This window comes from Lissotriton helveticus, chromosome 12 (genome assembly GCF_964261635.1).
Source record: "Lissotriton helveticus chromosome 12, aLisHel1.1, whole genome shotgun sequence".
Taxonomy (NCBI): Eukaryota; Metazoa; Chordata; class Amphibia; order Caudata; family Salamandridae; genus Lissotriton; species Lissotriton helveticus.
In genome coordinates, this window is record NC_136073.1 from 118102692 (window position 1) to 118127427 (window position 24736).

The 24736-nt window shown below is 45.9% G+C and overlaps 1 protein-coding gene across 1 annotated transcript in view; it reads right to left on the minus strand.

The window, feature by feature from the left end:
• LOC144799810 (NXPE family member 3-like) overlaps positions 1-24736 on the minus strand; it is a 655604-nt gene that overhangs the window by 269335 nt on the left and 361533 nt on the right. Inside the window, exon 2 of the mRNA XM_078671383.1 lies at positions 13422-14131. Coding sequence (XP_078527509.1) covers positions 13422-14131 — 710 coding nt within the window. The remainder of the gene's footprint in view (positions 1-13421; positions 14132-24736) is intronic.

Here is a 24736-nt window from a genome sequence, read left to right on the forward strand (position 1 = left end):
GGACTCACTATAACTTGCGCGTGTAATGCACTGCTGATGACGTCACATATTACATGTCCTGTCGGAATGTCCGGCTGTAGATTACAATCACTTGTTACATTTGGGAGGGGAAACGGCATCAGAGCGACAAATATTAGAAATATACCACACAACAGCAAAATAACAGGTTAAAACGTTTTTATTCTTGAACAAAAATATATTAAAACAACTATTTACATGACAAACGGCCGCAGCAACAAACCCACAATGCATTTCGCCGTCTACTTGACGCCGTCCCTGTCCCTCCTTCCCCAAAGTAGCAATGTTGGGCTACTTTTGGGCTGCTTTCTAGTAGGGTTTTTGAGCGTCAGAAAGTCTGCAAAAGCCGTCGGCAACGGCCTGGGGTGGAGAACCATTACGTGAATAGTCCGGAGGCGACACCACTCGCCAAGGCCTGTCCCCAGGATGAACCAAGGGATCCGTTCCTGGGGCCGTGGCAAAGAGCGGCCGGCCGCCATCGGCCAGAGAAGGCATGGGCCCTACCCGAGATGTAGTTGTCTTCCCATTCTCTTCTTTTTTCGGCGCCTTGCAGGCCACAAGGGGGGAATGTCTTGCATATGCCTCCGACCCCCCCCCTCGCTTCATCGCCTGGTCCGGCCATAACAAATGTCAGCAAGACGCCGTGGGGTGCCCTGGGCGGGAGAGGCGGCGCGGACGAGCCTCTCCCGCCTCCCCAGGTGGAGGCCCCTCAGCTGCACCCCCAACGCCCAACGCTCCACGCACCCAGCAAAGGGTTCCTCCACTCTTGCGGTGCAGCGACGCTCCACGCACCCGGCAAAGGGTTCCTCCACTCTTGCGGTTCAGCGACGCTCCACGCACCCGGCAAAGGACTCGTCCACTCTTGCGGTGCATCGACGCTCCACGCACCCAGCAGGGTCTCGTCCACTGTGGCGGTGCAGCGACGCTTCGCCCGACAGGCTTGAGTCCATCTGCTCCTGCAACCCAGTGACTGCCGGTGGTTGCAGATCTCCTAAAAATGGCGGTCGACTTTGCAGGAATGGGCCTGGCGTGAAAAGTTGGCCTAGTCGCCTGTTAACCAGAAAATGGGCCCCTGTCTTTCCTTTCAAAATGCTGCCAACAATATTATATCAGACTCTGCATCGGTACTTACTTATAAATGCAGAAACAACTCAATTAACACAAGGGCTCTTTTCAGAGCCACCTTATATCAAAGCACTCAAACTTCTGATTTTTCTCCTTTTTCACACTTTTGTAAATAGTTGTGCGCGCCCGAGTGCGCGCACCCCGCAACTTTTTTCGGAAAAAAAAATATATTTTCGCGTTTAAGGTCCTTACTGCACACCCTGAGAAAACCTACGCAGCAAAACAATCTCTACCTTCTCCCCTTTCCATGTTCCAACGCTTTGAAATGACAATATATTTACTCGCAGTGACAAAATGGCGGTCAACACTTCCTGATTTCCTTCGAATCGAACGTTAACAGACGTCACGCAGCAAAAAAAAAAACGCCCGCAGCAACAAACCCACAATGCATTTCGCCGTCTACTTGACGCCGTCCCTGTCCCTCCTTCCCCAAAGTAGCAATGTTGGGCTACTTTTGGGCTGCTTTCTAGTAGGGTTTTTGAGCGTCAGAAAGTCTACAAAAGCCGTCGGCAACGGCCTGGGGTGGAGAACCATTACGTGAATAGTCCGGAGGCGACACCACTCGCCAAGGCCTGTCCCCAGGATGAACCAAGAGATCCGTTCCTGGGGCCGTGGCAAAGAGCGGCCGGCCGCCATCGGCCAGAGAAGGCATGGGCCCTACCCGAGATGTAGTTGTCTTCCCATTCTCTTCTTTTTTCGGCGCCTTGCAGGCCACAAGGGGGGAATGTCTTGCATATGCCTCCGACCCCCCCCTCTCTTCATCGCCTGGTCCGGCCATAACAAATGTCAGCAAGACGCCGTGGGGTGCACTGGGAGGGAGAGGCGGCGCGGACGAGCCTCTCCCGCCTCCCCAGGTGGAGGCCCCTCAGCTGCACCCCCAACGATCCACGCACCCGGCAAAGGGTTCGTCCACTGTGGCGATATAGGGACGCTCCACGAGCCCAGCAAAGGGTTCGCATACTGTGGCGGTATAGGGACGCTCCACGAGCCCAGCAAAGAACTCGCCCACTGTTGCGGTACATCGACGCTCCACTCACCCAGCAGGTTCTCGTCCACTGTGGCAGTGCAACGATGCTTCGCCCGACAGGCTTGAGTCCATCTGCTCCTGCAACCCAGTGACTGCCGGTGGTTGCAGATCTCCTAAAAATGGCGGTCGACTTTGCAGGAATGGGCCTGGTGTGAAAAGTTGGCCTGGTCGCCTGTTAACCAGAAAATGGGCCCCTGTCTTTCCTTTCAAAATGCTGCCAACAATATTATATCAGACTCTGCATCGGAACTTACTTATAAATGCAGAAACAACTCAATTAACACAAGGGCTCTTTTCAGAGCCACCTTATATCAAAGCACTCAAACTTCTGATTTATCTCCATTTTCACACTTTGTAAATGGTTGTGCGCGCCCGAGTGCGCGCACCCCGCAACTTTTTTTCGGGAAAAAAATATATATATTTTCGCGTTTAAGGACCTTACTGCACACCCTGAGAACCTACGCAGCAAAACAATCTCTACCTTCTCCCCTTTCCATGTTCTAACGCTTTGAAACGAGAATATATTTACTCGCGCGCAACCCGCAACTTTTTTCGAAAAAAAAAATATATATATTTTCGCGTTTAAGGTCCTTACTGCACACCCTGAGAAAACCTACGCAGCAAAACAATCTCTACCTTCTCCCCTTTCCATGTTCCAACGCTTTGAAATGACAATATATTTACTCGCCGTGACAAAATGGCGGTCAACACTTCCTGATTTCCTTCGAATCGAACGTTAACAGACGTCACGCAGCAAAAAAAAAAACGCCCGCAGCAACAAACCCACAATGCATTTCGCCGTCTACTTGACGCCGTCCCTGTCCCTCCTTCCCCAAAGTAGCAATGTTGGGCTACTTTTGGGCTGCTTTCTAGTAGGGTTTTTGAGCGTCAGAAAGTCTACAAAAGCCGTCGGCAACGGCCTGGGGTGGAGAACCATTACGTGAATAGTCCGGAGGCGACACCACTCGCCAAGGCCTGTCCCCAGGATGAACCAAGAGATCCGTTCCTGGGGCCGTGGCAAAGAGCGGCCGGCCGCCATCGGCCAGAGAAGGCATGGGCCCTACCCGAGATGTAGTTGTCTTCCCATTCTCTTCTTTTTTCGGCGCCTTGCAGGCCACAAGGGGGGAATGTCTTGCATATGCCTCCGACCCCCCCCTCTCTTCATCGCCTGGTCCGGCCATAACAAATGTCAGCAAGACGCCGTGGGGTGCACTGGGAGGGAGAGGCGGCGCGGACGAGCCTCTCCCGCCTCCCCAGGTGGAGGCCCCTCAGCTGCACCCCCAACGATCCACGCACCCGGCAAAGGGTTCGTCCACTGTGGCGATATAGGGACGCTCCACGAGCCCAGCAAAGGGTTCGCATACTGTGGCGGTATAGGGACGCTCCACGAGCCCAGCAAAGAACTCGCCCACTGTTGCGGTACATCGACGCTCCACTCACCCAGCAGGTTCTCGTCCACTGTGGCAGTGCAACGATGCTTCGCCCGACAGGCTTGAGTCCATCTGCTCCTGCAACCCAGTGACTGCCGGTGGTTGCAGATCTCCTAAAAATGGCGGTCGACTTTGCAGGAATGGGCCTGGTGTGAAAAGTTGGCCTGGTCGCCTGTTAACCAGAAAATGGGCCCCTGTCTTTCCTTTCAAAATGCTGCCAACAATATTATATCAGACTCTGCATCGGAACTTACTTATAAATGCAGAAACAACTCAATTAACACAAGGGCTCTTTTCAGAGCCACCTTATATCAAAGCACTCAAACTTCTGATTTATCTCCATTTTCACACTTTGTAAATGGTTGTGCGCGCCCGAGTGCGCGCACCCCGCAACTTTTTTTCGGGAAAAAAATATATATATTTTCGCGTTTAAGGACCTTACTGCACACCCTGAGAACCTACGCAGCAAAACAATCTCTACCTTCTCCCCTTTCCATGTTCTAACGCTTTGAAACGAGAATATATTTACTCGCGCGCAACCCGCAACTTTTTTCGAAAAAAAAAATATATATATTTTCGCGTTTAAGGTCCTTACTGCACACCCTGAGAAAACCTACGCAGCAAAACAATCTCTACCTTCTCCCCTTTCCATGTTCCAACGCTTTGAAATGACAATATATTTACTCGCCGTGACAAAATGGCGGTCAACACTTCCTGATTTCCTTCGAATCGAACGTTAACAGACGTCACGCAGCAAAAAAAATTCCGCTCGCGCGCAGCCGCTTGAGTGCGCGCACCCGTCCGCGCTTATAGATATATAATTGACTTTGACTTTAATTTTCTCAACAACTACTGAATGGATTTACACCATTCCACAAAAAGCGTAATCTGCGAGCCGGACTCTACAGTTTTGCCAAATTTCTTATAAATCCATTCAGCCGTTCGACCTGTAAATAACATGGAGAAAACACGTTTTGGGACCCCCCTTTTATCTCAGCCCCCACTTCACCAATCCCTCCCAAATTTTCAGGGAAGGAGCGCAGGGGACCGAGCCATCTTCTTTGAGAAATTCGCAAAGATTCATCCACCAGGGCCAAAGTTAATCCAAATAGAATGTTGACGATTTCCTATGGAAACTAGGTCCTAACTATAACTACCTACTGGCGACCGCCAGTAGGTAATATATATATATATAGATAGATAGATATACATACATATACATAAAACTTTGCTGCAGAGGCCTGAGTCTCCCTCCTCGCCAGGGGCTTTCTGGAAGTGGTTGGTGTTTTCTTCGGATAACTATATATATATATATATATATATATATATATATATATATATATATATATATATATATATATATATATATATATATATATATATATATGTATATATGTATGTATGTATATATATATATATATATATATATATATATATATATATATATATGTAATCCAAAGTGCCCTGAAGCATCGGAAGGGCTCACGACAGCGCTCTGCCAGCAGGCTCTCAGATGCAGCCTTTCTTACTTTTCCACCTTGATTTCATTCGGCCGACGCGTTTCAAGGACAAACCTCTTCATCAAGGGCCACAAACTTAACAACTCAGGCTCGCATTATTTTCATTAATTTCCGGTTTATTTAAGGTGAGTTCAGCCCCCAGTGGGCGTGTGCAAGGTGCACACTTAGTTGGTGCTTGATGGGACACGAAGTCCTATAATGCGAGAGTCAGTGTTCCATTTTAGTAAATTAAGTTGTTAGTCTGCATATTTAAAAATTGTCATTAATTCCTGTAGTAGGACGTGGATCAGTTAGGCAGGCTAATTAAGCATTTTGAACGCTGTGCCGGTCCGCTCAGACAGTGCAAAGCAGCAGCCTCTCCCAGCTGGTTTGGAAACTCACTGCCAGCTGGATGATGGAGCACCTCCCCACGGCCAGGCTGCCGTGCCGAAATTTGTAATCCAAAGTGCCCTGAAGCATCGGAAGGGCTCACGACAGCGCTCTGCCAGCAGGCTCTCAGATGCAGCCTTTCTTACTTTTCCACCTTGATTTCATTCGGCCGACGCGTTTCAAGGACAAACCTCTTCATCAAGGGCCACAAACTTAACAACTCAGGCTCGCATTATTTTCATTAATTTCCGGTTTATTTAAGGTGAGTTCAGCCCCCAGTGGGCGTGTGCAAGGTGCACACTTAGTTGGTGCTTGATGGGACACGAAGTCCTATAATGCGAGAGTCAGTGTTCCATTTTAGTAAATTAAGTTGTTAGTCTGCATATTTAAAAATTGTCATATATATATATATATATATATATGTATATATATATATATATATATATATATATATTCTTTAAAGCCCTAGGACAGGAGGAGGTCATCTTTGAAAAGTATATACATATAGCTGAACTCATGGAAATTAAAAAGAACTCGCATCACTTGCACGACAGTATTTATTTTTCTTGCATTGCTAGGACTTTTCTATACTAGCCTTCAAGTCTCCACTTGTAGCTAGAAACTGGTAACTGCATTTCTTACTGTGTACATTTATGTGAAGCACTCATTGTTCCACATAAAGTAACAGGAACATGTTTCTCTTTCTATTGTGAAGTGACTCTTTTCCATTTGTATTTAAAAACGTTAGAAAAAATAGTTAAAAATGTTTTCCAACTGCAATACATATAACGTTGTATATGCTATTTTTTGCCCATGTGAAATGATATATGTGGGGAAAACTACACAGAAGATTCGACTAAGGATCTCACAGCATCGAAGCAGAATAAGATGCAAAACACTAAATACCCCTCTGATGGACCACTTTCTACACAAAGGACATTCCAAGAATGACATTCGATGGACAGTTATAAATGTGATCAAGATACCCCAAAGAGGCGGGGATATCTCCAAAATACTGGATAAAGATGAGTTGAAATGGATTCTGAAAACAGACAGCCTAAACTCAGGACTCAATCGCCTCGAGGACTGGACCTCACTCACATAGCCCAAGTGTAATCTTTTTCTTCAGAAAACAACTGAAATCTCATGCTTTGAGTATTGAACTGTGATTGCAATTATGTCACCTTTTTTCACCCTTTTACTCCCCCTGCTCCCCCAATTCACACCACTTTCCCTTCCTCATAATTGACTCTCCTTGGGACACCTTATCCTTTCCTTTCCCACTCCTCTCCAAGATGGCTCCCGTGCTGGCACCCAATCTAGTACTTCCTTGGTTTCTACTACTGAATCCCGAGCCACATGGACACTCCTCTCCAAGATGGCGCCCGTGCTGGCACCCAATCTAGTACTTCGTTAGTTTCTACTACTGAATCCCAAGCCACATGACCCACAGGACCAATTGGGCCCAAGCCTCCCCTTAATCAACCCCTCCCGACTTCCGCCCACTGTGCATTCACACAGATGAGACGCCGCGATTGAACGGTCCATGCCTCATTCATAACGGTAAGGATTCACCTCCTTAATCCTGGCATACTCTCAATCTTAAATTTTGTACCACGCCCCGTTAACTAATGCCTGCCTCCACCACTTCCCTTCTCTAGATGATTCTGCCTGGATACAGACCCAGCGATCGAGCGCTTCTCGTCGGCTCATCCCACCGGTAAGGGGTTACTCCGCTCCAGCCTCGGAGCCTCCCGCTTTGTGGCGGTCTAACCAACAACCATTTGTCTTGACCTCTAACCCCTCCTAGGCTCCCTTCACACCTGCTCCATCCAAGCCTACAGCTCGAACATCGTTGATTAAACCATCGCCATTGCGCCCTGGAAATCGGCCGTGTACACTACTCTGGTGAGCACCCCAATGCTTAACTGACATACTAGGCAATTTGCGGGTATTCTTTCACCAAACAACCCTTTCTTATCTACCTAGAACACCTTCCCCAGGCTGGACAGCCCCTTAATTTCTGCCCATGAGCGTACCTATAACCACTTAATCTTTGGGTAAAACCTTTTTTTTCTCTGCCTCCACACAATCTGAAACTGTGCCGTTGTTTAAAAAGTAACTTACACCCTATGTCACCAATTTTCATCGGTGACCTGGACCAATCTTTCTCTTATTGGTATCATCTTGACACTGCACCGTTAATTAAAAAGAATTTACACCTTATGTCACCAATTGACCTTTACGACCAAGAATATTTCTCATGTTGGTCTCCCCTGGCACCCTCTCACTGCGCCACAATCATCGCATTGTTGTATGAACCAATTAGGGATGTAATGTTTGCATTGTGATTTTAACCTACTATGGGTGCAATACATCGTCTATTTAGCTTTTTTATTGAATCATAGTGCGAACATAATCTTGTGCTATCTGAATGTTTTTATCGTAATGTATCATTGGCCCTACTTAAAATTCTTCGGGCTTCTCACCACTGACTATGACTGATATCTTCAGGCCCACCGCAAACTTCCACGTATCCCTTTTGCCACCGATAATGGTTTTCTACAACGGGCTAACTTTCGCTTAATCCTTCACAAAATACATCATGGCCTACTCTATTGCACCAGTAGCCGTACTCCTTTAATCCTTGTGACCATTGCTGCATGAACATTTCACCCCCTCAAACGTACCCTAACCGCCTGACCTATGCCATGCAACCTGGTCATGTTGCCTCATGATTATTCTCGATGCATGTTCTCTCTATTCTTGCACCAGAATCTAATTGCCCCCCTCCTACTCACTGCTAATTGTAAAACACTCCGTAGTTCAACACGCTGATGTAAATGCACCTAAGCATGTAGCCCTCTGAGTCCGTTCAAATAAGCGTTTTCTTTACCTCTTAACCTTTTATGCAACCTCCCCAACTGTATGTTCTCTGAGTCCGCTCAAATAAGCGTTTCCTTTACCCTTTAACTTTTTATGTGACTTCCCTAATTGTATGTTCTCCCTCCTCAGGATAAACAGGCTAATACAATTATAGGCATGCATCCCATGTCCTGATGATGATCCAGGTATCCTCATGGATGGATCAAAACGCCGTCGACACCTAAAAAGCACCTTATACATGCCAAATTTTTTTTTATTGAAAGTGTAAAGGGGTAACCTGCGATTTGTTGCTTTTTTGTGTCATTGTGCATTTCCTTGTGTAACAAACCGTCGCTGTGCCTGAACCACCTGTTGGTTCCCTCGCTCCCTGTTTGTATATTGCTAACTAGGACACAGGCTTGTGTCCCACTTTATGTATTGTTTTGTTAAAACTGTCTAATATTATTGATCAAGTAAAAATTAGACCTCTGTCTGGCTGGACATGTCCCCAAAATATAGTTACTATTGAGTCTATATTCATTAAAAAAATTCATCCTTGTTCTAGGCACCACTGTTGTTGAAAATATTGATTCCCGAGGTCCCTGGTCGACTTCTCGGGCCCCCTTGTTGTTTTGAAACAGTCTTTTCCATTTGAAACATTCATGGAGGCCATCACTGATATAATAGACTGCTGCTGTGCTTAGTCATGTCATGGAAGCCTATCTTGAGCCACAACCAAAATACTGCTTCACTCTTGGAATTTGCCTTTTTGGTGAGCTATTGTGTTTAGTAAGCATGAAGTAAAGGGTTTATTGGCCTACAGATAGTTTCTATCAAGATTATGTGGTTTTGGATGCAAGAGTTAACTTTCATCTGTTAAAATAAAAAAAATGTCAGACTTTATGTTGGAAGAAACAGAAATAATTCTGTAAATGTTTTTATAGCGGGCCATTCATTGCCCAAAAAGTGTTAGGTGGAAATCCCTCTTTATCAACCTTTCCATAAAGAATGAGGGCAGAGAAAACACCAGTCTGTTTCTAATGCTAACAAATGATCAGATCCCAATTTCTATGATTAAACCCCTTAACATGAGTAGGAAAAATGTTCATCTGTGACAACGTTCTTATCCGTATCTTTTTGTCACAGTGGCCGATTTACAGAAGCAATATATCACTACATCTGCTAGATCCTTCCGATTCGCAGGGATGCATAGGGTTTGTAGGTTCTCCAAGAACCCAAGATACCCAGAGCCAACAACTGAGCCGCATCATACAATTATTTTTTATTGTGTATCAAGTATACACCAATTCCTATGGTGCAATATGTAGAGTAAAAATGGGTATTGAGGAAACCTTAGGATTTCTGAAATGGGCACAAGATATGGAGTTTAGGAGTGGTGGTTATTTGTACATCTCTTCATTTGTGGATACCCGTATTAGCAAATGATTTAGACAGCAGCAGTTCCAATATAGGAGCATCGCCCCACCACACTGCTGCAGCATGAGTGGAAAATTAAAATGGTGACAAATGATTTTATTAACCTTTTATATTTCACTCTCTGCTGAACAGGGTGTGGGACAGGCCATTGCATCATTGCTGCTCATTGGCAGCAATGAGGAGTGGCCACTTCAGTTTGGCTGACTATCTTACTACGGCCAGCCTGTCATGCGCAAATCAAACCTCCCCAATGCAGTTGTTTTAGACAGCTGGGTTGGAGAGCAGTCACAGGCATCCAGTGCCTTTCGGAGCACTGAGACAGCCTGCTCCAGCCAATCCAGATGCGACACTCCTGCTGTTTAGCATTGTTAACAGTATGAAAGCAATGTCTGGACTGGACTGGATAAGGTAGTTGGCTAGTTGACATCACTGCACGCTTGGAGGAGTCTGAAGCCAGGGACTGGAGAACATCGAGGATGTGCTGCAGGATCAGCTAAGTGAAACTTTCAGTTTTTCCTTCTTGTAATTTTTAATGTAAGGTAATTTTATATTTGTATGTATGCATGTTTGCTTTAATGTATGTAGCGCCCCACTGTTTTTTTAATGTCATCCACTGCCACCGGATTTAGAAGGTATTTTTCAAATTACCTTCTTTCTTACACACTGGCTTACATGTGGAAAGCACACATGCAGCACATTCCAATTGGTATTAACAAATGTTCTACCATTCTATGTTCCCCTGTGTCTCTCATTTAAAACAGTACCTCACTTGTGTGGGTAAGCACAGTGCCCTTGACATGTAATGGGCCAAAACGCAAAATGGGTGCATCACAGTTTTCCCTTGAAAACTGACTTTTATTTTAATGTGGGTAGCTTTGGATTTTGTGCGCTAGCTCATCCGGCACATAGGGAATTCTAACAAACCTGTACATTTTTTAAATCTAGACACCTAGGCGAATTCAGAGTGGGGTGACATGCAAGGTTCTCATCAGTATTTCATACCCAGAATCCCTTCAAACCTCAAACTTTGACTATAAGACACATTTTCTCACATTTCTGTGATAGAAAGTTCTGTACTATGCGGGGAGCCGCAAACCTGCTTCCACCCAGCATTCCCCCAAGTCTACTGATAAAAATGGTACCTTATTGTTGTGGATAGGTCTAGTGCTGACAGGGGGCAGGGACCTAAATACAACATGAACACATCACATTTTCCACAGAAAACTGGCCCTTTTTGACAAGGTGCACAGCTGTGAATTTTGGGCCCTAGCAGCCAGCATTTAAGGAAAGCTAACAAACTTGCACTTTGTTGAAAACTAAACACCAGACGGAATCCAGGGTGAGGTGATTTGCATGGCTCTCACTAGGTTTTTTTCACCCACAATCTCTTGCAAACCTCAAAATTTGACTGAAAAACACATTTTCTTCACATTTCTGTAATGGAAAGTTCTTGAATCTGCAGGGAGTGAAAAACATCCTTCTACTCCCTAAGTCTCCCAATACAAATGGTACCTCTCTTGATTAGACCAAGTGCGTGCGACAGGAAAGAGCCCAAACACAACATGAATTCATCACATTTTTCCACTCAAAACGGACCTTTTTTTTGCAAGATGGTTAGCTGTGGGTTTTTACCCTATCTCAGCATAGGGAATTCTAGCTAACTTGCATATTTTTTTTAACCAGACATCTAAGGGAATCCAGAGTCGGATGACTTGGATTTATTTGTTTTACCCATAGTCCCTTGCAAACCTCAAACTTGCAGGGAACCACAAACTTTCTTCCGGCCAGCATTCCCTAAAGTCTCCTGATAAAAATGGTACCTCACTTGTGTGGGTCGACCTAGTGGCCATGGCAGGAACCATCCCAAAACACAACATAGATACATCATATTTTTTTTAATTGAAAACTGATCCTTATGTTTTTACAAGGTGGATGGCTGGGCATTTTGGACCATAGCTCAGCCGGCACCTAAAGAAACCTAGCAAATTTGCACATTTTTGAAAAACAGACACCTGGGGAAATCCAGAGTAAGGTAATTTACTTGGCTCGTCCTAGGTTTTTAGTATTTTTTACTTAGAATCCCAAACCTCAAACTTTCACTGAGACATACATATTTTCCAAATATTTCTGTGATGGAAAGTTTGGGAATCTGCAGAGAACCACAAACTTTGTTCCACCTAGCATTCCCCTAAGTCCCCAGATAAAATTGGCACCTCACTTCTCTGGGCAGGCCTAGTGCCTGCAGGGAGAAAGGGTTCAAAATGCTACATGGACACATCACATTTGTCCACAGAAACCCAACTCTTTTTTTGCTGTAAAACAAACTTTTCTGCTGTGGATGTTGGACCCTAGCTCATCCAGCACCTAGGGAACTTGCACATTTGTGAAAACTAGACACCTGAGGGAATCTAGGATGGGCTAACTTGCATGGACGGGTCAGGTGACTCAGTGGACGTATCCGTCCACTGCAGGGGCCTGTGTGCTTGATCTCATGCTTACAGGTTCAAATTCTGATGGGTCCATTCAGCCTTTCATCCATCTAAGGTTGATAAAATGAGTACCATTGAGTTAGGTAACAATAAACATCTGTTATTCAGTGCCACAATACTTACGGGTGAACCTGCGCTTTACAAATACACATGTTATGTTAAGGCTATCACTGGGTTTTTTCACCCAGAATCCCTGTGTAAACCCCAAACTCTGACTAAAATACAAATTTTCCTCACATTTCTGTGATGGAAAATTTGAAATCTGCGGGAGATTCTCCCCTTTCCAATGATACCCCTCCTAAAAGAATCAGTGCTCCAGGAGCTGAGATATCCCCAGAGCACTGATTCAGTGAAAGTAAAATGAGCACATTAGCTCGTTTAACTTTCACTTTTAGGAGTAATGAAATCGCGCTGATCGTGAATAGAAAGAGATAAAAACACTCAGGGCCTGATTTAGATATTGACGGACGGGTTACTCCATCACACCGGGGATGGATATTATGGCATTTATATTTCAGGGGACGGGATATTTGTCTCCAATGTGACAGAGCAACCCGTCCGCCGATTTCTAAATCAGGTCCTCAGACTGCTCCGGAAGCTCTTCCTGAGGAGCCCAAGCTGCAGGGGAAATAAAGCACCAGAGCGACCTTTCTAACGACCCCCCCTCCACCCCCCCCCACAGAAACCCACCCCCCTGTGTATGTTTTTTTTTTATTTTGTTATAAATATTGTACCTAGCGGTTTGTTGGTTTAAACACCACTGCGGTTATAGAACAGCAATTCACTTAGACGTTAATCCCTGTTAATCTGATTTATTTTGACTAATAGTGGTAAATGTATCCAGTGACACTGACACACTGTATATACTTTAAGTGTAAATATCACTTTACTTTCCATTCTATTTGCCAGTCTGTTTATTGTTTAGTGTTCCATATATGTGGGTTTGTTTGTTGCTGTCTATTTGAACTCATCTCTTTAATTTGCTGTAATATGTTACAGTTGCTTTACATTACTTTGGCTAGAAGTTCAGCATGGAAATTGTAGCACTGATTTAGCAGAAGCAAAAGCGAGAAGAAATTGCTATAATGAGTAGAGACACTAACACTATAAAAAAGGTAAAGATCAAATACGAAGATATTACCCAGCCATTAGAGAGTCTTCTATTTTGTTTGTGATCTTCCTGTAGCCTCCTGCACTGTGGTACACCAATGAGTCACAAGGAAGGTTCTTGGGTCGTACACAGACCCACGTCTCTCCATTTCTCTGGTCCCCATATTCGCACACTGGTCTTCCTGGGATTTCCAAGTTGCACTCAGTTGTCTCCTCTGTCCCATTCCTCTGGAATCGCCCTTGAAAATAAACTTTGTCTGGCCGAAGGTTCCTTGCTTTCTTCATAATCTGGACAACCTCACTAGAATGCACGAGACGGATGGAAATGTTCACATCCCCAGGCCAAGGCAGCAAGAAGGATACAGTGTATGTTCCATTTTGGTGGTCAGTTACCATGCCTGTCACTCCTGCCTTTAGAGCAGGTGTGTGGAGCTTAGCTCGAAAAAAGTCCCCACCATAAGTCTTGGGTCGCTTCCAGTGGTCTTGGGTAGTAAGAACCACCTTCAGGTACTCCCCAACTAAATAGGTGGATTTTGGATGCAGAATGTGGCACTCACAGCTAAATGGACTTGTCGATGATTTTAAGCTTATGTTTCCATGTGGGTCCGGCCACATTAACAACTCCTGTAGCTCCCGCACTTCCTCATCTTCAAGGGATGAGCTTGTGACCTGGAAAACCGTCCTTGAAGCGGGAAAAAAAACTTTTGGTGTCCACTCTTGTCGCCAGATTTTCTTAGTTATCTGAGGGAAAAATAACAAAGGTTCAGAGGAAACCAGAAACATTTTGCAGTCAAACTGAAAACATGAACAAATCCTGCCTTTTCACAACAACAGATGCGGTAAGGTGACTGATGTTGATATTGTAAGTTAGGGTGCTATACATAACTTGCTTAACAAGGACCTCATGGAGGAGGCTGAAGAAGAGTTGAAACCTAAGCTCCATGGTTCATTGACACCAAACTTACTTTGGACCCTACCCGAGGACACAGGGTGGCACAGTTCTTCGAAGTTCTTCCAGTTCGTCCTTGCCTACACACATCCCTGCAATGCAAGTGTACCAGGAAATCTCAAGAACATAACCTTACAGAATTTAAAGTGAATACTGGGCAGGAAGCTGACTGTATTACTAAGTAACAAATTAGATGGACTTTTGCAAGAGATCTCCCTCTATCTAGAGACAGGCAGATGGCAGAGAAAAAGAGGAGTAATCAAAGAAGGGGATCCGCACTGGCTCACCTAAAAAAGCTTCACCACTGGACCTGCGCAGAACAACTTGGAAATGACAATATATCGTAAATAGGGTTGGGGTGGCGGTTGGTTGGGGGGAGGATGTGTGTGTCAAATTAGCTCAGTAGAAAAAAGCTTCAAGTTGATCTGCTCGGAATGCCTTTAAAATGAAGGATAATACTGAAAATGCTGGGGAAAGTGATGAAGTGGACTGCGACAATTCCAGTCTGAACTTAAAGCTGTCAGTGGATGGAAATACCACAGAAAAGGGTAATATCCTGGGGGTCCTTCTTGCATTTTAAGAAAAGGGCACATTTTGAGGAATAATGACAAGTGGTGAGCACAGGTTTTGGTTGAGGGGAAAGATTTGTCAGGAAAATACAATTACCATACCAAGTATGCAAATCATCAACAGGCATGTACCGAAACACAGTGCACTTATTAAATCTCAAACTATTCTTTTTACATGTACACGTTTATCGGATATTATAGAGGGGGCAGCATGAAGGAGTCCCTGGAATTATTCATACCGTTGCACTTTATTAATTTTAAAGTGCTTACGGGTTACAGGGTGGTAGAGTACAGAGGAAACTAACTCAATGTCAGCCACCAGACCATCTGAAAGTCGAAGAGAAAGCAGTGAAAACACACATCAGCTGAGTTATTTAGAATTCTAGGAACATGTCTGTAACAAATTAGGTTATTACAGAGGGGAGTGAAAACTATACTCAAGCAATGGCCACAATCCTTGTCAGAGTGAACGATAAAAGTCACTAAATTAACCTTTGTTTAACCCTCTGGTAGCTTGGCACAAAAGCAGGCAGGCTTAAGTTGGAGGTAATGTATAAAGTATTTAAGCAGCACACAAACAGTAATAAAGTGAAAACACAACACAAGGAAAACCCCAAACTAATTTAGAAAAATAGTGTAAAATGTAACAAATGACACCAAAACTAAATAAATTATATCAGCCATATTTCCAGGCCAAGGATGTCATTGTCAATGGGGAGCCTGTCGCCTTCGGGCCTTGTAAAGATTTTTACCTTCTAAAGATTTTTACCTTCGGACCTAGACAACTATTTTGAAGTTGATAAACTCCAGTGGGATGAAGCTGCAAGGTGTAGAAAAGAGGGCTCTATGAGGCCAGATACTGTCGCTCAGAGGTCCCATTGAAAAGCATCTGCTGCTGCGGAGAAGAAATTAGCTGGAGTTACAGCAATAGCAGGCCAACCAGCGCTGCACCTTGAACAGATCGACTAGAAGGTAGATCCTGGTCTTCTGTTGATTCTTCTACCACTTTTTGATGGAAATATTTCTAAATCCCGTCCCAACTTTTAGGGTTAACACCACTTCAAGGGGTCCAGGACTAGAGGGGCACTACTTGGTGGGCGGGGGGTTTAGAAATCAGTCCAGCCGTAACCAGGTGCAGGGTTCAGGGTCTCTGGAACTTGTTATGTCCCTGTAGCGCACACAGGAGGCCAGCCAACTAGCTCTTTGAGATACTCTGGTAGTCCTGGGTGCAGGAGGTGAGTCTGCTGGGGGGACAAGACAGGCCCCAAGCAGCAGGGCATTCTGCTGGGTGAACAACCAAATCTAATCCACTTCAGTATAAAGACTCCTCTACTACGATGTTTAAAATAAATATTCTGCTTTGTAAGTGTCTAGCCTGCACACCAGAAAGAGTCTTATTTAATCAAATGTAAAATAATTTAAACCTGTGTTGGGAGCATCCCAGTTGTCAATTGTGCCCACAATGTCGTGTTAATCTGCTCTGTAGAGACCTAGATAGAACTAGGTCTGACTGGGAGCTCACCCTATGTCCCTAGGGTTTCAGGTTATTTCATCGAAGTTATCAAAACTTTGGTCCCACAATTTTTACACTTAATAAACAAACATACAATTCTTATCGGTAATCAAACAATTTTTAGTGATACTTTGAATTTACAAATTCGCTCCAAACACTAAACATTAATGGCATATTTAAAGTGACTATGCTCTGTACAGGTGCAAACAATTATCAATAAGTAAAAAGTGACAACATTTCCCTATGCATTTCGGGTCATGTGCGACCCTTCTTCAGGGGAATATAACTCTTATAACAAATCAAATCCTGATTATTCAAAATATTTCTGGTGATTTTCACATCAGTTCCGTATCCGGGCACTAGAAAATAAAATTATTTAACGTTACTCACAATTTTATATACATGATTGATTGATTAGGATTAACACTACTTACCAAGAAAGAGTTAGGGGGATGAACGAGGTGCGAGATATTAACAATCCTGTGTGTGAAAAGATTAGAAAACCAATCGTGAACAAACGTAGTATAGCAGAATTCCAACACCAACCGAGTGTGATAATAGACCCTCACAAACTGTGAAAAAGACAGAGTGAAGAAAAGCTCCTCATGACTGTGTCACCTATTCAGTATCTCCCTTACTACTCATGGTGTCCCTTCCACTACTCAGAGACTGAAAGTCGCTGACTGTCACTTACCCTATCCGTATAACTGCAGGATTAGACCGTGTGTGATTACCGTGGCTTATGCAAAACCCCGTCTGAAAATAACGTTCAAAAGTCTAGGTTAAGGCTGGGGTTGTAATGTATAAGGAACTACTATATACAACTAACAATGCCACGTGCTTACCCGATTCTATTAGCGAGTGCTCCGCTTGCTCAAATTCACATGCTGCTACTGTCCTTTTAACTTTTCCAAAATGCGCCAACTTAAAAAAGAATGAAAAACGGTTGAACTACACATCCTAAAAAGACTAGTGAACAATATTCAAGAGTAGTATCGCTAATTTGAAGACGCCTACCTCGCCCCAGTGGCGTGCATCGAACTTTGACCTACGGATCACCTCCGGCATCAACATCCGGTCAATCGTTTCTTTCAATTTATAATGAAGCGCGCATTGAATCTAAAAAACTTTAATCAGCATCGATCGTGTGGTGGTGACAAGGATGTTAACCTGAAGTCTTTATTACAAGGTAACAATAAATATTGTATCCAATGTGTGACAGACACCGGTGAGGAAAATAAAGGAAAATCTAAAAAAAACACAAGGAAATTAAAGTGGAAGCGTGATTGAGAAATAAATGAAGCGAACACGTGCTTGAAAAAATGAATAAATAGAACCTGAGGAAATTAGTGTCAATCCTGTACATTGTGTTAGTTAAATATTCATCCTCTGGGAAAAGGAAAAGCCATCACAACAGTAAATGAAATCAAATTTGGAGTCATGTGGGGGGGTCAAGTGGAAATGTGTGACCAGGCGGGCCCGGCTCCAAGGGGGAAAGTGCACTTGTGTTGCAGCCGGAGAGGGCGATGTCAAGCTCAACGCCTTGTGTGGTCTCCTCGCAAGAGATTGTCTTAGAGCCACATGAGAGTACTTCTTCACCCCTTAGACTTCCTCTTTTCCCTCAACCCATTTCAGGGATTCCTTTACCAGTCTCTGGGGTGGTGGACAACCTTCAAGCCCTTCCGCAAAGCTGACGGCTAGATCTCAGCTTTTTTGCGGTCATGGTTCTCCTTGGGGGCTTCACTGTCCTGTGGTCTCAGCCTCTCTCTTAGAGATGCCTTCTGCGTAGGTTAAAGCGCAAACCTAGATGATACTGGGGTTTTAGAAGCCCAGGATGATTCTATGCTTTGTGAATCTGCTGTTCCTCCCAATTAGGGGTTTATAAGCTTTCGTGAGCTACCATAAACAACACACACTACGTGAACACTCCTTCCACTCGGGCAGGCTTCACCGAGGCCGCCACAGGGCTGTTACAGAGTTATTACAGAAGGCAAATGGAAACTTGCAACAGGCAGCTGACTGGAGGTATCAATGATAGCGCATAGGGTGTAGCAGGGCAGCAAACCACACCACACCATAAAATGGCAGCTTCTGCCACACACCGCAATCTCCCCTATGGCAGCGGTAGCCCAACTGGCCACCGCAGCAGGTTGTTTGCTCACCTCAGGCTTGCTAAAGTTTGCCTGTCTTAGTGTGTCACTCTTCTGCCTCTGTCAACTGTCCTCTAATCTGTAGCCCACTCCGTGGTTGACACTCACTGCCAACCCCAAATACTTGCCGTCGCTCCTGCAGCAGTGCCTAAACATCGTAATGGAAACAGGGGCAAGGGCAGGCAGGGGCAGGGGCCGATTTTGGGGCTGAGTACCGAGACCCGGGCGGCGAAATCCAGCAGCGGCCATCTTGGGTGGGAGGCGACAGACCCTTTAGCGCTCTAGTCCTCCCTACTTAAGGAGACGGGCATGTCTCAGCGCAGCGGACGCGATCAGCGGACGCGTCGCATCAGCGCCGGAGTACAGCCCGTCTGCGCCCGTCAGCGCCAAGGAAGCGCTAGGGGCTAGGGAGGATGATGTCATTAATCTCCTTGATTCAGTAAGTTTTTCTTACTCCCAAGGTGCACTTCTAGCTCTAAGGCCATCCTGGCAGCCCTGTCATCACAGGTTTACTCCCCAGAGCATTTAAGTGCTGTTGCACTGAGGGGGCTAATAATGGCACCCTGCACGTACCTTTAGCTAAGAAGGAAATAAAAACTTCTCCCTCCCCTAATAGGTAAACAGGTTTTTTAATTAATACCCGATCCCTAGTCAAGAACAACATCGCTTTCAGAGACTGCATCTCGGAAAGGAAGCCCTCGTGGGCCTTTATCACTGAAACTTGGGCCCCTTAGATTCTTCCGGGCCTGAGCTAGCCAATGCCATTCCCGAAGGCTATGCCCTCGTGAGACTGGACAGAGAAGGGCGTAACGGGGGGGGGGTTGGCATTTTAGATAAAAGCTCTATAAATTGCTGTATCGAGCCCCTCCCTTCCCCTCAGGATTCTTTTCAAGCTCTGCACTTTACGCTAAATTCCACCCCCACGGTCTCCTTTGCGGGCATCGTTATCTACAGACCACCTGGTTCTAGGGCCGCTTTCAGCCCTGACCTTTTGGAAACCTTGGAGCCATTTATTGATAAACTTAACTTTACCATCCTCGGTGATTTTAATTTCCATCTGGAAAACACCAACTCGGCTGATACTATCCTTCTGGTAGACTCGCTGGCATCCTGTGGTTTCTCGCAAAGAGTGGAAGGCCCCACCCACTCTGCGGGACACACTTTGGATGGAGTATTCTCCAACGATTCTCGGTTAGAAACAGGCCCTCCCCTCCCTATGTCCTGGTCGGACTATATGGCTGTCTCATTTGAGCTCATTTTGTGCCCTTCTGCTATGCCCTCTAAAAATACCAATAACCGGGTCTTGAAAAGGAATTATAGGGGCCTGAACAACGAGTCCCTAGGCCCCTTCATCGCAAATTTGAAGCTCCCTTCAATACTGGACACCGACTTTGCTGCACTTGAGCTCTCCAATACTATTTCGAATGCTATAAACATCATAGTCCCGGCTAAACCTCACTATTCTGCCAGGAAACGCCCTTCGGCCCCCTGGTTTTCAGATTCCCTTAGACTGTTCAGGCAGGAGTGCAGGAAGCAAGAAAGACTTTGGAGGCCCCATCTTGATCCCAATGAAAGATCTAAACACAAGGGTATGCTTAAAGGATACAAAGCTGCAGTTTTGGCAGAAAAGATGGCATACTTTACCAAACTGACGGCCTCCCTTAGCTCGCCTAGAGAGCTATTTAAAATCGTTGATTCCCTATCCCTTGCTCAACTCCCTGACCCCATTGTGGCAACCCAAGAGCTGTGTAATCAGATCTCCACCTTCTTTCACACCAAAATCATGGATATCTACATAGCCCTGGAAGCACTCAATTTTAATCTTGAGGTCGCCCCTCCCCCGGCCACTTACTCCCTTCAGGATCCGACGACCCTGCTCCTCGGCAACCTATCCAATTTTCCTCCTCTTACCCTGGAACTCCTCAATCAGCTCCTTGATAAGCTTAAATCTGGATCCCCTTTGGACCCTTGTCCTTTAAAGACCTTGAAGGAGTGTAGAGTAAGCGTGGGCGGAAAATCCGTTTCGCGGGCGAATTTGCGAATTTTTGACGATTTTACGATCCGCGAATCGCGCAAATTTACCCAATAATTCGCAAATTCGCAAGCTACGAATTATTTTTCTTGGTCGTGCTTGAAAAATACAATATCGCGCGCGCGGCGTTGACTCTGAACTTGCCGAGTTGTTTTTCTCCCGGTTTTGCGTGTGCTGCGCCATTTTCGATCTTGCTGCGTGATCGCGGCTTGCCAACTTGCACGGCGAGAGTTTGACAACGCGAGTACGTCATAAATGCCGTGCACAGCTGATTTCCAGCTGGAGGTTTGAACAGCTCGCGTTCGCGAAATTGCAAAAATTGCAATTCTGCACAAGAAATCCACCGCAGGAAGCATAAACCTTGTGAAAATGATGATTTTGATCAGAATAACTCCTCAGATTGACATTTGGCTGCACATTTTGGTGCAGGAGTCCATTTCTTGGGGTGGGGTGGGAGGAAGGAAGTGCCCCAGAGTCTCCAACTTCCTGTTCCTGTCCAGCAGGCTCCTCCCAGTGCTTTGTCCATGTACTGGTCACTTTTCATTTGGCTGTGGAGCTGGAAGGATTACTTTTTCTTGCTGCTGGTGGATTTTTGTATTTGAGGACTTTTTGGACTTTGGAGTTTGGATCACTTTTGGACTTGAGATTTTACAAGTAAGTTGGTGTTGTTTGTTTGGGGCATTGCAGTTGAGGCAACTCCAGTTCTAAAACTTTTTTCACAACGTTAACAAAATATATATTGTGGTGGGTAGCTAGCCACAGTATCCAGTAGGCCCAGGGCTAGTCATGGGTGCATGATACAACTGTTTCTCTGATTTCTTTTTAACTTAATTCTCATTTATGTCATGGAATTTTAGCTCACTGTTATATGTTGTTGTTTTTTTTTTAATTTTGGGGTGCCTGTAAAGCCTCACTAGCCAGTAGGCCCAGGGGTAGTGAGTGGTGCATGGGCCTAGTCTTTCTGTGGGGTGTCTTGAATTTAAACATCATTGAGGGCATGGATGGCATGGGATTGTGGTGATTTTTATGTGTTTTTCGATTTTTTGGGGTGTTGTTGGGGACTGGCCATGTGGGTGGGGGCCATTTTGAGGGCTGGTACAGGCAGGCCCTGGCCATGTGCTGGGGGTCAAGGGGCCATTTTGAAGGCAGGCAGTGTGCTCAGGCCTGCACCCATTTTGCCTAGCTTTCATCCATTATGCCCAGGGGTATTCAGTGGTGCATGGGCCTAGTCTTTCTGTGGGGTGTCTTGAATTTAAACATCATTGAGGGCATGGATGGCATGGGATTGTGGTGATTTTTATGTGTTTTTCGATTTTTCGGGGTGTTGTTGGGGACTGGCCATGTGGGTGGGGGCCATTTTGAGGGCTGGTACAGGCAGGCCCTGGCCATGTGCTGGGGGTCAAGGGGCCATTTTGAAGGCAGGTAGTGTGCTCAGGCCTGCACCCATTTTGCCTAGCTTTCATCCATTATTCCCAGGGGCACTCAGTGGTGCATGGGCCTAGTCTTTCTGTGGGGTGTCTTGAATTTAAACATCATTGAGGGCATGGATGGCATGGGATTGTGGTGATTTCTATGTGTTTTTTGATTTTTTGGGGTGTTGTTGGGGACTGGCCATGTGGGTGGGGGGCATTTTGAGGGCTGGTACAGGCAGGCCCTGGCCATGTGCTGGGGGTCAAAGGGCCATTTTGAAGGCAGGCAGTGTGCTCAGGCCTGCACCCATTTTGCCTAGCTTTCATCCATTATGCCCAGGGGTACTCAGTGGTGCATGGGCCTAGTCTTTCTGTGGGGTGTCTTGAATTTAAACATCATTAAGGGCATGGATGGCATGGGATTGTGGTGATTTTTATGTGTTTTTTGACTTTTTGGGGTGTTGTTGGGGCCTGGCCATGTGGGTGGGGGCCATTTTGAGGGCTGGTACAGGCAGGCCCTGGCCATGTGCTGGGGGTCAAGGGACCATTTTGAAAGCAGGCAGTGTACTCAGGCCTGCACCAAGTTTGCCTTGCTTTCAACCATTATGCCCAGGGGTACTCAGTGGTGCATGGGCCTAGTCTTTCTGTGGGGTGTCTTGAATTTAAACATCATTGAGGGCATGGATGGCATGGGATTGTGGTGATTTATATGTGTTTTTCGACTTTTTGGGGTGTATAACTGATGTTCCTCTGTCTTCCATTGCTTTTAGGTGCACAAGAGAACCACCAGTGCCAGGAAGAAGTCCTGCAGCGGTGTGTGCAGCACAATGTCACGCGACGTCACGTGTGGCCACAGACAAGACAACTCTGCAACTCGTGCAACTGCGGCCTGCTGTTCTGACATCGGAAGAAGATGGGCCCAAAGAAAGGTGGCCGTAGCGCCTCAGCCAAGAAAGTTGCCAGTGCCACTGCCAGTAAAAAGGAGCAGAAGAAGCAAGTGGCACCACCTACCAAGGAGACTGGTGTGCCCACCGACACCTTTTTTGGGAGAAAAAAAAACGACGCCTGCAGCAGCAGCGGCGTCCGCCGGGGACCAAGCTGGAAGCGGCACCTCGCCTCATTGGGGTCAGTGCCACCACGCCAAGTTAGGTCCAAGACCATGAGTGCTGCTGAGGCAGCTACTTTACTTTCTCAATCACCATCGACCAGTGATGTTGGCTCATCACAAGAAAGTACCATCCAATCACGCCGGGTGTAACTCAGCTTTCAACAATCACAGCCGCAACGACGACCAGTAGTGCAACTGGTACAAGCGCAAGTACATGGGCAAGGAGAGGCGCAAGTACATGGGCAAGGAGAGGCGCAAGTACATGCACAAGGAGAGGCGTAAGTAGAGGTGCATGGAGAGGTGCCACTAGAGGTTCATGGAGCGGCACAACTGCCTACAACGCTTGTTCCTCCAGAAGTAGGGGCACATCAGGAAATTGATATTCAAGTGGAAGAATCATCCGAGGAAACCACTCCTCCTGAGGATGATCCATTGTCTTCCAGATCCCCAGCAAGAAAAAGGTTAAGGAGGGCTGCTACTACTACTACTACAAGTTCTTCTTCAAGCCCCCTTCATTCTGATGACCTTGATCTTGATTGGAACCCACCAATGCAGTCTGACAGTGAGGCACGCCATGAGCTGACAAAGGTAGTTAAGCCTAAAAGGAAGGTTCCCGCAAGGCTTCGACTTATGGTTGGTGATGATGAACAAGAAGTGGTGCCTTCTGCTGCTGATGAAGAGTCTGACGATGACCCAGTCATCACAGACGTCACTCCAGCCACAGCGTGCATGCAGCAGACAAACATTTTAACCCTAGCCCGAATGGCTGCTGAGCGGGATGTGGGCGGGTTGGCACTGGTACCACCACCAACGCAGTTAACTACAACACCAACATGACCTACAGCTTCCATATTTTCTCGTCAGAAGGGCCGGCAGGGACCTCCATCCAGCTCGACCTCCATTACCTCAAGTAGTGGTGCTGTAAGTGAACAACAGAAACGAGTTCAGCCACGCCCATCCTCCACTTCATCTGGCATTGAAAGTCAAAGTAGCACCTCCACCACCAGCAGACATCTCCAGTCCCCAGTTTGGGACTTCTTTACTGTTAGCAAAAAGGCGGAAAACATGGTCGTTTGTTTGATTTGTAAAGTATCAGTTAGTCGGCGTAAGCTTGGTACCAACTATGGTACTGGAGGCCAGAGAGGTCATCTCAAATAACACCACCCTATCCAGTGGTATAAGCACCTAAGTGACATCGAGGAAGCCAAAACAAAAACAAATCCAAATGTATCCCTTGATATTGCATCTGATGATGATGAGAGGCTGATCGTGCAGGGGGGAAGTGAAGAAGCAACAGACTTTTTTTCTGGTACACCCAGTACCCCTGGCAGCAGCACTGCATTGGTAGCGCCCACACCCTCTACCCCTGCAACATGTATGAGGCACACTAAGAGTCTGGGACAGACACCAATGCAAAAAACTAAATCAATGAGCCTAACTGGTTTGAAGTCTGCATCATCATCATCATCATCATCACGTAAAACAGTCCAGCGCACCATTAGCAGCATGTTCTGGTCTAATGCGCCATTTGAACGCAACCACCCAACGGTGCGTCTGTATAACGCAATGCTGGCTAAAATGCTAGCGCTGGACCTTCTCCCTTTCTCTTTCGTGGA